General features: G+C 35.9%; 2 protein-coding genes across 3 annotated transcripts in view; both read left to right on the top strand.

The window, feature by feature from the left end:
* Positions 1 to 138: 138 nt before the first annotated feature.
* On the top strand, positions 139 to 3237 carry LOC132196570 (CCAAT/enhancer-binding protein zeta). The gene is made up of 7 exons (XM_059619321.1): positions 139 to 240; positions 330 to 517; positions 655 to 1072; positions 1130 to 1453; positions 1507 to 1975; positions 2043 to 2514; positions 2569 to 3237. The coding sequence occupies exons 2-7, from the start codon at positions 348 to 350 to the stop codon at positions 3140 to 3142; spliced, it is 2427 nt and encodes an 808-aa protein (XP_059475304.1). The 5' UTR covers positions 139 to 240; positions 330 to 347; the 3' UTR covers positions 3143 to 3237.
* Positions 3238 to 3636: 399 nt separating this feature from the next.
* Positions 3637 to 15423, top strand: part of LOC132198179 (rho GTPase-activating protein 20-like) — a 204856-nt gene continuing 193069 nt past the window's right edge. Inside the window, exon 1 of one of the 2 annotated variants that reach the window (XM_059622038.1) lies at positions 3637 to 4090. In XM_059622038.1, coding sequence (XP_059478021.1) covers positions 3851 to 4090 — 240 coding nt within the window. In that variant the 5' untranslated portion in view covers positions 3637 to 3850. The remainder of the gene's footprint in view (positions 4091 to 15423) is intronic. The other variant, XM_059622037.1, reaches the window with a different exon arrangement.

Genomic DNA, 15423 nt, shown 5'->3' with positions numbered 1-15423 from the left:
CATACTGTCACTAAAGCTTGCAATTTAAAAAAAATTGACTGACACTACATAATTTTTTGTACGTGCATAGTGCATAAAGTCATATTTCCAGGGTTCTCATTATAGTGGCTGCCTTGAGTATTGAATTCTTTTTGTCAACAAACACGGCACAGTGGCACACGCTGAATTAAAATCCACGTGTGTTCGGGATCTTGTTTTTATTTTTCCTCTGAGACTGAAAATACATTGCACAGCGAGCTGGTATGTCTTAAAAAAGTTTTGCAGATAAATAATTTTTTATTTCTTAACATACACATTACATAATTTCAATGTTTTCAATTACTATCCAGACCGTGTTTTACTCCAAAATGAAGTCGAACCATTTCTTGGAGGGCGATCTCGCTGGAGAAGCGCCTCCGAAATGGTACCAAAACGAGCCGAAGATTGATTGTAAAGAAGCTAAAACTGAAGACGATCAAAATCTAATTTTTAAATACACGAAGCTGGCAGAAAATCTATTTGCTGAGGAAGTCTTAAGGTATGACTTAAAAACATACAGATTACATTATGTATGTTACATACACAATATTATCATTTAATAACCTAAATAGCTACATATTCTGACGAAAAGTTCACTAACACTGTGTGTGGTCTCAAAACTTTAACTGATTCTAGGTTTAACAACAAACAGCTAGGCAAAAACCGGTACCAAAACAACTGGATGCAAACTATCATGAGCAAAGGCACACTTGGGGATAAAGTTGCTGCCCAAATCGTCCAAGTTCAGAACTCTCCTCTGCATTCTTTGTCTGCACTTAGTAGCCTTATTGGAATGGTTAAAGTTGGCAAGAAAAAGGAGAGCCTGCAAGTGATGGAAAATTTAGTCGAGCTCTGGCTGAATGACTTACTAAGGCCGGACACTAAACTGATTCCATTTAATGCAAGGCCTTTGGCTGCCTTAGAGAAACTTGACCAAACCCAGAGTGCCAAGTGCTTATTGTACTGGTGGTTTGAGGGAAAGTTGAAGGATCAGTACACCAACTTTGTAAAGGCATTGGACCAGATTTCTAAAGATTCCGTCGATAGCATTAAAGTAATATTGCATTAATTAATTAAGGAGCAAATTGTTTCTAACTAAATTCTATTGCAGAGCAAAGCAATAAGCTGTCTGAGTCAGTTGCTCACAGCCAACCCTGAGCAGGAACAGCTGATCCTGTCCCAGCTTGTGAACAAATTGGGAGACCCTCAACAGGCCATTGCCAGTAAAACAATGCATGACTTACAACAAGTTCTGCGGAAACACCCAAATATGCAGCCAGTGGTGCTCGAGGAGGTCGAGAGAATGATTTTCAGGCCGAACATTCAAAGCAAAGCCCAGTACTATGCAGTTTGTTTCTTGGTACAATTCCACTTGAGTCACGAGGATAAGAAATTGGCAACGGCCATGATCAATTTGTACTTCTGCCTCTTCAAAGTGAGTAACTTTTTTAATTGCAACATTTTCTCTAACATGGATTTTATCAACAGGTCTGTATAAATAAAGGGGAACTTGAGTCAAAATTGTTACAAATCCTTTTGAACGGTGTAAAACGAGCGTTCCCATATGCAAAAGACTCATTCGTCGGCACACTTGCTGACCACTTGGACACCCTGCACAAATTGATTCATGTGTCATCTTTTGGCATTGCCCTGCACGCTCTTTGTCTTCTTTACCAAGTGGCACAGGCCTCCAGCTTGATTGAGGACAGATTCTATAGTTCCCTGTACAAGAAGTTGCTCGACCCTGAGGTCATCAAGACAAAGCACCACGCTCTTTTCCTCAATATTGTGTATAAATCCGTCAATAAAGACACCCAAATTCCGAGGGCCCAAGCATTCATCAAGAGGCTTCTCCAGTTGGCACTTTCAGCCCCATGCAATTTGGCCAGCTCACTGCTCTACCTGATATCGCAGCTGGTTAGCAAGAGGAAGGACTTGATCACCTTGGAAACCAAAAGTGTGATTCATAATTATATATATTTATAAACTTAAGAAGAAAATAATTAAAATTTTATTATTTGTAGCTGGAGAAGAGAGAGCCAAGTTTGATGATGATGATGAAGATGACGAAGAAAAATACGTGGACGTTAAATTAGATGACGAGGAAAAACAATCAGAAAATCCTTTGCCAAAACCTTCAGGATCATGGTCATGGGTTGCAGAAAACAAGGGGCAGAAGTCAAAAAGTGATCAGACAGATTACCAGCCGTTCACCAGAAACCCAACGTTTGCCCGCGCAGAGAAAGTTGGCCTGCGAGAATTGTCCCTTTTGGCCAATCACCACCACCCAACGGTTGCTTTGTTTGCACAAAATATTCTCAACGGGGAAAATATTCGTTACTCTGGAGACATGCTTGTTGATTTTTCTGCTACAAGGTTTCTTGACAGATTCTGTTTCAAGAACCCCAAGAAGGAGTCGTTGAAAGAACACATTTTCTCCCGAACTAGCCAATACCAGCCTAAGGGTATAAGGTCTTTGAGAGTTAACAGTACAAGGTGAATTATTATTTACTTTTTTTTAATTCGCTACTAAATCTCTCCCATTTTTAGATATCTGAACATGGCAGAGGACCAAATTCCGAAGGAAGATCTGTTCTTATACCAGTACATGCAGAAGAAAATGCAGTCACTCTCTGAGAAAAAGGAAGCGGAAGGAGAAGAAGAAAGTGACAATGAGAGTGTGAACAGTGAAGAGTTTGAAAAAATGCTCTTCGGCAATAGAAAGGATGATGATTCGGATGAAGATGAGGAGGACGAGGAGCAAGACGCTGGATTGATTGATTTTGAACAGGAAGTAGAAGAGGCTGAGAAAAAGAACAAGGGCACTAAGAAGAAGAAAAAGAGGCAGCTGACCGAAGACGACATGGATGATGATATGAGTGACGAGGGCGGATTGCCCAGTGACTTTGCCACAGCTGACCAGTTTGCTGAAATGCTGCAGAATGCGGGTATTGAGGACGTGGACATGGCGGGTTCCTCTGCTGTCAGAAATGCTGATAATTCACATGTGAAGCAACTTCGATGGGAGCAAGACAGAGAGAAACGTTTTAGAGGCGCTGGTCAAAAGTGGAAACAAAAAGGCCGGCCCAACATTATCAAAGGAAAGAAAAAGAGAACAAAATGAAAATGATTTTTGATGCAATGTAATTTTTAGGTTTACTCACTCGAAAGAAAATAAAATTTTAATTAACAATTAACTCAAAAAATTTTGGTATAAGATTTTTAACCCAAAGTGAAGTGAGGAGATTGATTATAAATATAAATAATCTTTATTTCGTGATTGTTTATATAAAACTCTGAGACTAATACACCACAGCCCTGACTGGAAATCAATTCATATTTTACTTAAATTTAAATAAAGCTGCACTCTGAAAATGTAATTGTTCAATAATTAATTCAAGAAAAACAAAATTTAATATTTAACATATCATTTCTTTTCTATGGATTTAAAAGAAATGATAATGTAATGAGAATAAGACACATGAATTTTGAGTAATTTTCAATGCTAATTTTGAGCACGGGTTTTGGTCGAGCAGCTTCAGCCGCGCCGCTCATCCCCACCATGCTATTTATTATGACTGGCACTTGGCAGGCAGCATGAGAGATGAAACCTCGGCGGCTCATTCAGTGCGCTGTTGAAGTAGCAGTATATTGGTGCGCGTTTTTCAGTGTGCTCTTCTCGCCGGTGTGATTTTTTGTGTTTCGATCTGTTTCTTTACGTACACAAGTGGTGCTGTCCAGTCAGAATCTGGCCATGCATTATTCAGTGCAATCAGACACTCAGTGATATTTAAGTGACCGACGATATTCGGACAAAACAGGACTCAAAACAATGGATTTGGGGAGCGCAATCGTCGCCGTCGGCAGGGCGTCCAAGCGCTCCAAAATCGGACGAAAGTTGTCCCGACGGCTGTCCATGGTGGCTAAGGTGCCGTCTTTGATACAGACAAAATTCCGCACCAGTGACAGTCCGCAGCAACATGGCAGCAGGTCGTCGAGGAGCCACAGTGTGCGGCACGTGCCACGCAATTTTGAGATTACCATTATTGCTCCAGACAAGACGCAGAGATTGGTGAGTTTCCATGAAGACTAGAAAATATTTTTAATCACGTGGCTTTTTTTTAGAGAAATCATGCTTTTTAATTTATTGACTGAAAAATATAATTTTTATTAAAAATAATAATATCAAATTATTTATATTATTTTTAATTAATTGATTTCAAAAAACAAAAATAAGCGGGCAATGCTTGAATGAGTCAATTAAACGAAAAAGTAAGAAATGATTTATTGAAAAATGAAGAATTTTTGGGGGGCTCCGTTTTAAAAGTCAAGAGGGCGGCCAATCAAACACTCCTAATTCCTATAAATATGCATAAAATTACTCTGAAGCGTTGATTCATTCACATAAATTTGAACAAAACAAAATTGTCTTATTTTGAAATTTTTTTATGATGAAGAACAAATATTGACTTATTTGTGTGATGAAACTTTGGTGTCTTTTTCACATTATATTTTGTATAAACACACTCAATTATAAAAATAACCAGTTTTTATCACGCTCATATTTCTAGAGTTAGAAAATTTGAAAAAACCACAGATTTCTTTTTATAATTTTTTTCATAAGAATAATTATCTTTAGATAATTCCAAAATACTATGCTATGAGAATGAGCTAAAAATTAAAAATATTTGAATGAAAAGAAAAATTTCAACAAGACGAAGAACTTTAAAAACCTTAAAATTTAATATATCGGAGGTACATGAGGAAAATTATACTGTTTAATTTAAACGCATAAAAACAATTATTTAATATTCCATAGGTAAAAACGTTTCATCTCTTTTCCCAAAAAAATTACTATTTATCTGCCACTTACTATTACTTTCATTCGGGATGTCATTCGAACAATATGAATCTGCGCAGACCGTTTGAGCAAAAATGATTTTATGTGTTTCCTTCAACGCAATTGATGCAAATTGCAAAGTGATGAATTCTAAAAAGTCAACAACACATTATTTGTCTGGAGAATAGAAGCCTGAGGGCAGAGTTAAACAAAATTTCCCCTTTGTACTCGCAAGAAATCGTCAGCATTGTCTCTCTGATCGCGCCGAAGTCGGACTAATTTGTGTTCAGAAAGTTGAACTTTTCAATGGCCATATTAGCCGATTGTCAACAAAGAGCGCGCTGATTCACGTGCTCTTTGCGATCTCATTTGGGATTCCGCGTCTCTCTTTCTCTCATCACCAGACTATCGTCGATCGATCGTTCTTGTCCAACAACAACACGTTTATTTACCAGCTATGTACTTTTTTTTGCCATTCATTCGCGGCCGGCCGCGGGCGGATATGCAGCGAGCAGCCAAGATTCCTAATTCACTGCACGTCCGCGCGACTTACTGTATTAGTTCTCTAGAGTGCATTTCGAGAGAGAGATGCACTTGCCGTACTTCAAGTTACCATAACTGATTGAGAGACAACCGACCGTCCGCTGAGGCGAAATCAATTTTTCCAGCTGAATTAGTGTACGCTGGACTGACTGACTTTGGGAAATTTGATTGTATTGTAGTAAATTGATTTGACCAGATCGCCATGCCTTGAATGCTTACACGCAACTCTGCACTTGAATTTTGCAAATTCTCAAGCTTGATGTGAACACAATTCTAATTGTAAGTCAAATAATCCGGTTTATCTATTGAGGATCAATAATTTTTTAAACTCTAATACTCGCCAAACTTATAACACTTTTTTTTTAATTAGAAAAGTGATAGAAAGACAAAGTTAATAAATAATTTTGAAAGATATTTTTATTTAATATTAATAATTATTTAATTAATGTTCAATGCTCATTAAGCCAATAAATAATTCAATAAAATGGACGAATAATTTCAATAACAGAGGTTAATTTGTTTGAATTTAATAATGTATTTAAAAGAATTACTAACATTTTTATAAAATAATTCAAATATTGACAAACACATATTTTCTGGCTAAATATCAATGAATATAGATTGTAATACTAATTAGTTAAACCCTTTTATTATTTAATAATTGTATTTAATATTTTATTTTATTTACCAAGAAAAGAATTCTAATTATTCATAAAAATGAGCCAAATCAAATAAGTTTTTATTTCACCCTTGGATCTAATTTGCAGCTTGCATGTCAAAGTAAGTTGAAGGAAAACAAAGTCAAAGCTGACAACCAATCAATCTATTGGTTGAGGACAACGCCAATTTTACTGCTGTGTCATAAAAGTTCTCAATAACTGTGCAAAAGGCGCAGAATAACAGAGACTGTCTATTACATAATATTCAGAACTGGTGGACGTATCAATTTCATGTTTTCGAGTCCACTTTTTATTTTCATGGATATATTAATGCGTTCGTTGTCATTGTTCCAGAAGAGAAAATAATGTGGGTATAAAGTGTCACTTGTCGTTTGGATTGATTTCCCGCGACCGAAAAAGAACGAACTAATCACGTTGTGACTCGAAACTGTGACACTTCACATCCGTAGATTGCTTCCATGTATGGATTAGGAGGAGAAACACACAGCAGATGAGCCTAATTGCGAGGGACCGCCGAAATAATTAGGCAAATGATTGCGTCTCTCCGTAACAGTAAACTTCTTGGAATTTTTCTCCGGCAGTCCTAGTTGGCGTGTGCGGTGCGTTTTGATTTATGCACACGTTCTCGCTAATTCACGGCGCTAAATACAGCAGGCAAAGGAGACACAGCAGCCAGTCAGTCACTGACCTAGAATCTTTTTGCTCGCACATGGTCATGCAAAGGCCTCTCAAACGGCTGGACACAAGCCTCGGGTGCCGTTTCTAGCGAACCGACCAGCCACTGACGAAACATGAAGCAAATTAAAAATAAAAAAATCGTCCAGTGCCGAGCCTTCTTGCGTGCTGAATGTCAAAGTCATACCATACTTGCAAGAGCTCCAGGGTCTGCCATGTGGTCTGCGAGATGAAACGACGACAATTTTTTAGCAAAAAATCTGATATCTAATCATTTTAAAATACAAAAATTAATTTCAACATCAAAACTATTTTTGAATTCTAAAATTAAAAAAAAACACTTGTTTCAAAAGTCTTTAGAATAAAATGTTTAAATTTAATTTAAAATAATTATGGTGAAGAAATGTTTCATAAGTTTTTTTCTTAACTATGTTCGATAACAAAAATCCATCATAATAAATTTTTTTGCCTGAACAAAACCAACATTTTTATTTCCTTCGAATTCTTCGATAGATAATATAATACTTAACGTTTACTTTTTACTTAATAAAATTAGTGTCTGTTCCTCTTTTACTTGATTACTTTATTACCTTCCTCTTCTTTTCTCTTCAAATCGAAAATTCTTGAACGAATTTTGTGTCAACCCACAAGTTTAGAAAGTTTGATTGAACTTATGTGATGAGGAAAAGTGCGCTTCCTTTTGTGTGCTCTTTGCGGTGCCACAAATATTTTTATTGGGCGGTGATTTCGTTCCAAGTTAACGAGCAATAAAGTGGCAGCGGTGGCGTAATTACTGCGTTACAATTTGTGTGCTCCTGTTAGCTGATCTTTGCCCTGGAAGGAAAACAATACAAATTAATGAGAAGCTCCTTACACGCGACCCTCATCCGCAAAACAAACAGGATACACCACGGTCCTCAAGTTTAAGGCTGGGTTAGCAGGAAAAGTTCAAAAATAAATATTTTACCGTTATAGGTCTACCAATAATATACATACACACCGAAGTTTTGGCTGTTTTGACTTATGACACAAAGAAATAATTCTTCATCTTGTAGAAAAATAATTTGTTAAGGATTTTCTTTCTTCTGTGTATATTTATTTTTTTTATAAATATTCAACTCAAGTCTTGTAAAAAATTTGAAGTGGACTACTTTTTGTTAGCACACTTTTGATTAATTAAAATTAATAATTTTTAATTTTTACAAACAAAAAATTAGCAACTTAATCACGTACGAGTAGTTTAGTCAATTATATAAACTAATTGTATGTTTGTATCAAATTGTTCCAAATTTTTGGATATTCCGAGTAGACGCCTTTTGATATAACAGCCGCTTGATAATTGCAGAGCGGAGTGGAACGGCCAGACTGGTGATCCAGTTTAGCCGCGCGGCAAATTATTATCATTCCACCTGAATAAAGGTGGCACATCGTCGGTTGGTTATTATAAATTAGATGGGTCAATAAAGCTTCGTTCTCGGCGCAGGCAGACTAGTCCAAATATCGTACCTAAGAAGTGATGCAACTGCCGCCAGCAACTTTTGACCGTTAACCAGGAGATCATTTGGCCACATGGCAAGGTCCCTGCTCGCGGCCTAATCGTCGGCAGCCGGACCCAAGGCGGCCAACTTTTCAATTTAATTCTTATTGATTATTTGTGACTCATGCCGTAAATTAATTAAGTTATACTCATGAATTTTTCATTCAAGCTTCGCGTTCTATTTCAGAGTATTTAGTGCAAAAGTGATTTATTTTTACTTAATTGTTTGTTAGTTTTGCATAAGAAACTAAAAATCTCAAAATCAGCACTTGGATCTTGGATTGGTAATTGTTCACACAAATCAAGAGAAATTTGAGAAATTTTGCTTAATCTAATTGACGATTCTTTTCTGAGAATCGATTTGCAGGTTCAATAATTTAGTTTTTATCTGTAAAGCGATGCGAATAAAGTCCATAGACAAAAATAGAGTAAAAGTTATGGCATAATTAGGTGGAACCATGTTTGGCCAGAACTTTTTAATATTAATGTCAAAAAAAAAGTAATTAAAAATTTAACGTCTAATATTGAACTAAAGTTACACCACGTAATTAATAACAAAATGTTGCCATCAGTGTTAATTACCGTATGCAATCGATTTAATTGTAATGCATTCTTCCAAGTTAATTCTGCGCAATCATCTTTCAAGCAATATAATTTGATTTCTCAACAAACTTATCGCAATAAACTCTTGCACGCGCCAAAATAACCACGAGTTATTGAGCGCATTTCAGAATTATTTATTACACCTCCATCTACCACAACGGAAACAATCAATCAGTCTCTGTAAAACAAGTGTTGAAAGAATTATTGAGGTTTTCTCTTGGTATAACAATTTGTTCACCCATTGTTGTGAGCCAACATTTATAGATTTCTGATTTGTCAGTCAGGAGTGAAAGAAATAAGAAAACTAGTTCGATTTATTATATTTGATCTCTCGGACGAATGATCGCCCTTTATGCTCTGCTTTTTGACACTGCGGTTCGAGGACAAAAATTATATTTTTTCACACAATACGCAGCATTTTCGGAAGGCACTGATATGAAACAGCGCGCATATGGTGTGCAGTCAGTCATTAGCGAAGTATTCAGGCCCTGACAAAATGCCATGTCGCGCCAAACTTGTACAAGTCGCAAAAGTCTATATTTGGCAGCATCAATTTTGTTGTGAAACTTTTAGTGCAATCCTCATTTTGAGGAGAAAATCTTTTCATACTTCGCTCAAAGAAATTAATTGCAAAGTGTTTAAGACTCCTTCCTGCTTTATCAGGGCAATAATGTTTGCTAGTTTTCTACCGGCTAATTGTTCGCAGATGATTGCACCGCGCTTTCGGCAAGTGAAAAATAAATTCGTGCCGCGGAAACCGCAAATAGCATCGATGGAAATCTGTTGGATTTTCAACGCGATTGATTTCCTTTTAAACAATTGGCCAAGTTTGTCGAAAGAAAGTGTCCAACGCGTTGGGAGTCATTGACAGAACATGCCAAATGACTCAATGAACTGGCGCACGACAGACGAGAGCCAGATGTTAAAACACACACTTTGCACAGCGTGGCACAGTGAAAGTGGCGCGCGCGAGTGCCGCATGCACTTGACGTGTTTATTAACACAAATGGAGCAGTGCGGTGTGAAAAGTTGAAATATTATTTTAATTTAATGGGTTTGTTGCCCATTCGCATTATGTAATAGCAACGTTTTTCAACTTTGTCAGCCGCGACTTTCTCACACGCCGGCGTGGCAGAAACTCTTTTTCGCTCCAATTGTACAAGCATAATATGTACTCAAATAGATAAAGCGCATCGCTGAATATAAACAAAGTCCAAACTCTTGGTAAGAAGGACATGTCTACGACTAAAATTTATTTGTTCTGCTGATGATATATATTATTTGCTCTCAAACAATGATCTTGTGTTTTTTAAATAATTAAATCTAATTCACACTTTCTGTATTTTCGTTGCACGCTCATTTCCACTCATTCCTATAGCGGTAGATCAAAATTTTGTATTAATAGATAGATAATTTTAAAATTATAATCATTACAATTGAGCGGCATTGAAATTGCTTGACGCCTGCTTTCCGTGCTTTCTGCACCAGTTACAATAGTTTATGACAAATATTAGCAAATATTTTATTTTATTTATAATTTATCAGTAGACATTACTCAAAAATAATAAAGACATTAATGGCCTAAATTATCAATATTTAAATAAAAATTCTCATTTTGATTGTAATACATTATAATATTTTGAAAAAGTTTATTATTTTCGTATTCACATAAAAAAAAATATATGCTGCACTTTAAGTGCTTTAAGTGTAGCTCATTGTGCATTCTTCTTTTCCAAATGATACATTGAGTATTTTTTTTCCAATTTTTGCTTGAAGGCAATAATTAAAAATAAACCAAATAAAAAGCTCGCTTTGTGGGAGTAAACCATCAACAGCATTCGGAATCGGAAACTAAAGTCTAAATCAAGTTACGATGAAAGTGATATGAGAGGCAACGCAGACAATTCAAAATTAATCTTGTGACCCGTGGCGTAGTGGCGATTGAATTGCTGGAATTTAATACGAACTTGACTGCGTCAGACATAATTATCGTCTCCTCCATACTATTTTTAAACACAAAGAACGTGCTCTGTTCTCATTGATTTAAACTACGAAGTAAGCTTTAACTAAATAAGAGCTGTCAAAAGATAGTTGTTGGTGTTTGCATTTTCTCTTGTGCAGAAGTCGCGAAACGTCTTGTACTGAAAACGAAACCTGACAGCTTTCTTTTCGTTCGATCGGAAAGATGAAACTGTGGTCTGATATCAAATGAAGTACTGTGTATATTTATTGACGTTCCATCTGGAATGATTACCGTTGTCATATATAATCTTTTCGCCGGAAGCAAAAGGGTGGAGTGAAATCTGGCTACTCTGCTCACGACTTGAAATCCGCGCATTAGTATAAACATTATATTCCCACAGATTGCAATCGGATGCCACTTTTTGTTTTGGGCTCGATACATGTAAACTCTCGTTTTTGCAGCAATTAAGTGCACTTTGCATACAACTAGGCCGCCGATTGTCAACACTTTCACTGCCTTTTCGTTTTGTCGGCCGAAGCTGCTTTATGGTAAAAACAGTTTCCTTGTTAAGAGTATAGAAAATCAATCAGGCGTTGTTGCTGAGAACCGCCCACACACTACGCAATTTTTTGTTTGCGTTACATAACCCCTGTGCAAAGTCTAAATTTTAATTTCATTCTGTATATGTAAGATAAACATAAAAGTTTCAAAGGAGAATTTTGAAAGTAAGAAAAGAATTAAAAGGACTCGTGATTGATATTGATATAAAATTTTAAAAACAAATTCTTCCAAGAGATTTCTAATATTTGTAACTTTGATAATTATTTTATTAATCATTGGTGATTTGCGTACACCTGAATTATACAACAATTAGTTATTTCAACAGTAAAATGGGTAATTTTATTAAAAAAATTTTTGAGATGAAGTTGATCTACTTTTCAAACACTGTAAGCAAATTTGGAAGTTCTAATCGTATAAGCTAATTAGTAATAATCGCTCTTTCGGCAAAACGTTACAGTTACCTAGAAGATGCATGAGAGTATTTACATCGTGAGTTAGTGCGCACGCACTCCACGCCAATTGTGTTTTGCTTTTTCTTTGATTGGCCGCGTCGCTTTCGACTTTCGTTGCTGCCAGTCACTACTGCTGTGATTAATTCGCTCCCATTATTGTAATTAGCAGCATGTTAATTGGACTGTTTATCGCCAGGTCCATCAACACGTATGCGTAGGCACAAAGCAGTTCTATTGAGAAACTGTAACACTGCACGCATCTCAGTCAAACTGTATTCAAATTAGTATCATAGAGAATTAGTCCATTCTTTATATCTAGGAACCGCGAAGAGGATTTTCTTTCTGGCCTTGCTGGAACGGTTTTTTCTTCTGAATTTATAAATAATTGGTTCCTTCTACTCTCTCAGTTTGATCTGTATCACATGAAAGTCAGATTTTTAATCATATTTTTTCATGCTAGTAATATTTGGTTTATTTAAAATTAAATTTGATCAGAAAATTAACATAATCAGTAATTTGGCGACAATATAAGTAGCAATTTGAAGGGGGAAACCATTTTACCTTTACATTGTTTATGAGAAGCAGATATTTTCACTGCATAATTGTGGCAGTTATTGAATTATTAAAAAACTTTCACTATGATGCTCTTTTAAATTTGTTAATTTTAATTCCATAATTTTATTTGAACTTTTGTTTGATATAAACCCTCAATAATAGTTCTAAGTTGCAAAAATTCATGCATTATAATTTATAATTTTCTGAAACACAAGTTCAGGTCATAGATTTGATTATTATTATTATTATATTTTTAATTAAAAAATTGTCAGCTGACAAACACTTTTATTTTCCATTTTGTTTATCAAATTTAATTTAAGTTAATAAATTTTATTTATTTAAGTGATCTTAATCTGACAATGGATGTTGAACATGTAAATCAGATTTCCAAAGACCAGCCAGAGCTTTTAAAATTAATTAACCCTTTCGTAACAAATAATCGTTCGGCTAACCAGCTGCCGTCATCGTTCACTGCGAGATTCTTCTCTCCAATAACAAGCACCACGTTATGCAATTAATTCATTGCTTCTTAAATTAAAGCGGCGAGTGAAAGAGAATGCGCGCGGCACACATAAAAGTTCATTGTGTTTTCATTCATCTCTGTGGCGCACTCGTATGCACTTGTTCGCGTTAACACAGGCTGAAAATTATGCGCGCATGAACCGGCGCCACTTTCTTACGTCATTTCCAAACAATCATAATAATATATGAGAGTGAATGCGTACCTATGTGAAAATTTCCAAACTAAATTGCGTTGCCGGCCGACTGCAGTTTTTATTTTTGCACAGCCAGTTCTCACATATTAGAGGCCTAAAGCTCTTTTGCCGGCGACAGTTTCCGGTGCAGTAGCGATGTGAGGGAGATATTGTTCAGGATTTTGGCCTTCACTCAAGGGCGATTCTCTTCATGAATGGTTTAATTACACAAAACTTTATTGTGCTGCACAACAATAATAATTAAAAAAAAATCTCAACTCGGGTGCATTTCGATGGTCTCTCAAGGATCGCTAGACTGCATCGGAACTTTTCATCTCTCACAGGAGGAAATGCTGGATGTAATATATTGTTTTATTTCTTTTGTTTGAGCGCTTGAGTAATTTTGGCAATGGCAATTTGCATGAATAAAAATGCAAAGTATTGTTTTTTAAATCAAAATCCCCCTTTTTCATAGAATTTGGTATTTTAATTAGTTAAAGTATCAAGGGTTTATTTATATTTTTAAAAAATAAAAATTTTCTTTTAATCACCTTGAAACTATCCTTTAGATTTTTTTATTTTGTGCTATAAATTACAGGGTAATCTCTCATCCCACGTTTTTATTGAGTGTGGAATAAAAACACCTGCATGCAGACAGTTACATTACGCTGATTTATGAGCCATGCAGTTTACTGGTTAATAATGTGTTGCACCGCATGCATTTTTTTAATTCATAGCTGTCCACACACATTCAAACAGAAAACCACGCATTTTTCTCACAGTACCTAAAAACCATGGTAGTTTGGTTGACCGAATCTATTAGCCGCAAAATGAAAAAACAATTATATATATTGTATCTTCTTCGGCAAATATTTTTTAAGAGATTACGTTTCGGTGTGAATTGATGTACCGGTCTTTGTCCAGCTTTTCTTACATTTTTGCGGTGAGCCATGGGTTCTTTTCTTTCAGAAGGAAATAGAGAGCTGCCAGCTGCAGCTCGGGTGCGAAAAGAAGCGGAGCATAAGTGCATTATTTTTTGTTTGTGAGCTGCATGTTCATCAGGGCGTTTAGTGGCGAGCTGCAATAAAGTGAAACACGCGTAATGAGCAGGTAGTGTAGCGTGACTTATGACCCACCCTGATAATGGTGAAGTGTCTAACTGTATCTGTGCACCGGCAAGAAGAAAGGAAAGAAACAAAACAATGACAAAAAAAAAGAACTGCCCCTTGTAATTATTTGTTCTTGTTCCGACGTTCGATCTGGCGTCAACTTTGTACCAAGTGAAGTGAGCGCGGAGAGGAAATGAAATTGCGCAAGAATAAAGGGCTTTGTTGGTCCTCCTCACACTTGTTTCTTCGTTTAAAAAAAAAATAATAAACTGCTGGGATGTATAATGTGTTGTCATAAAAGTTTATCTCTCCGCTTTAAGCAGGAAGGGCAACATCGAGGGTGCCGAGCTTTACATTGTGATTCTTGGGCCAGCTGATAAAATTCCATTCATCTTTTGCTGTCTCCAGGCAAAGGCAGAGTTAAAATCCTTTAATTAAAAAGCAGCTATTGTTTCCTGTCAAAAAAATTAAATTTCAGAAATCTTGGTATCTAAAGAAAAATTAACTGAAACAAATTAAGTAGTTCTAAAAAAATTGAATTCACAACAAATATTATTGCACTTAATGATATTATTGAAATTTAATTAAATATGATAAATAGGTTTCGTATTTTTTATAACTCGTGGTGATAAATTAATGCAACTTGAAAATTCAAAAAGGTTTTAATTTTGTGTACACATAAAATTATAGGAAGACAATTCTGTCTCTCATTTGCGCGATTTCACTTGCACACGGTTCAAAACACGTATGATTAAATTGCTGGTCACAATTTATGCTTGGCACTCTCTCGTCACCATGATCGCCTCCAAGTTCAATTTCAGAGTTGAATGGTTCTTGATAATGGTATAGTGGTAGCTTCCTTGTACTTTTTCGTCACATTGCTTACACAATTGGTTACAAACAAGTGCATTCAATCATTGGTAAACCACACACCTTGAAATTCCTTGCTGAAGACACAAGAAGAAAAATAAAGTAATTTAGATACTGGCAATTAAGATTTTCTCTTCAAACTTTATTAAAATATTTCTTTCTTTACAAATAGTTTAGCTGTCACAAAAATTGCCCTGATACAGGAAAATTTAATTACTGAAGTGGCGAATAATGATATATTTGTCCCCTCCAGCATCCAGAAACGAGCTGTGAGAAAATCGCCAAGAGTATAAAGTGTTGGAGTGTAACGAGTGCAGCTTGC

This window comes from Neocloeon triangulifer, unplaced genomic scaffold, assembly GCF_031216515.1.
Source record: "Neocloeon triangulifer isolate White Clay Creek 2 clone unplaced genomic scaffold, ASM3121651v1 ptg000012l, whole genome shotgun sequence".
Taxonomy (NCBI): Eukaryota; Metazoa; Arthropoda; class Insecta; order Ephemeroptera; family Baetidae; genus Neocloeon; species Neocloeon triangulifer.
The sequence above is the reverse complement of the archived record's forward strand: the minus strand, read 5'-3'. Positions and strand labels throughout refer to the sequence as shown.

Excerpts from the sequence above, each read along its gene's own strand:
- LOC132196570 (XM_059619321.1), top strand. The coding sequence starts at position 348 with ATGAAGTCGAACCATTTCTTGGAGGGCGATCTCGCTGGAGAAGCGCCT. Across the intron at positions 1,454-1,506 it reads TGTACTTCTGCCTCTTCAAA|GTCTGTATAAATAAAGGGGA; the intron begins GTGAGTAACTTT and ends TTTTATCAACAG. Across the intron at positions 1,976-2,042 it reads GATCACCTTGGAAACCAAAA|CTGGAGAAGAGAGAGCCAAG; the intron begins GTGTGATTCATA and ends TATTATTTGTAG.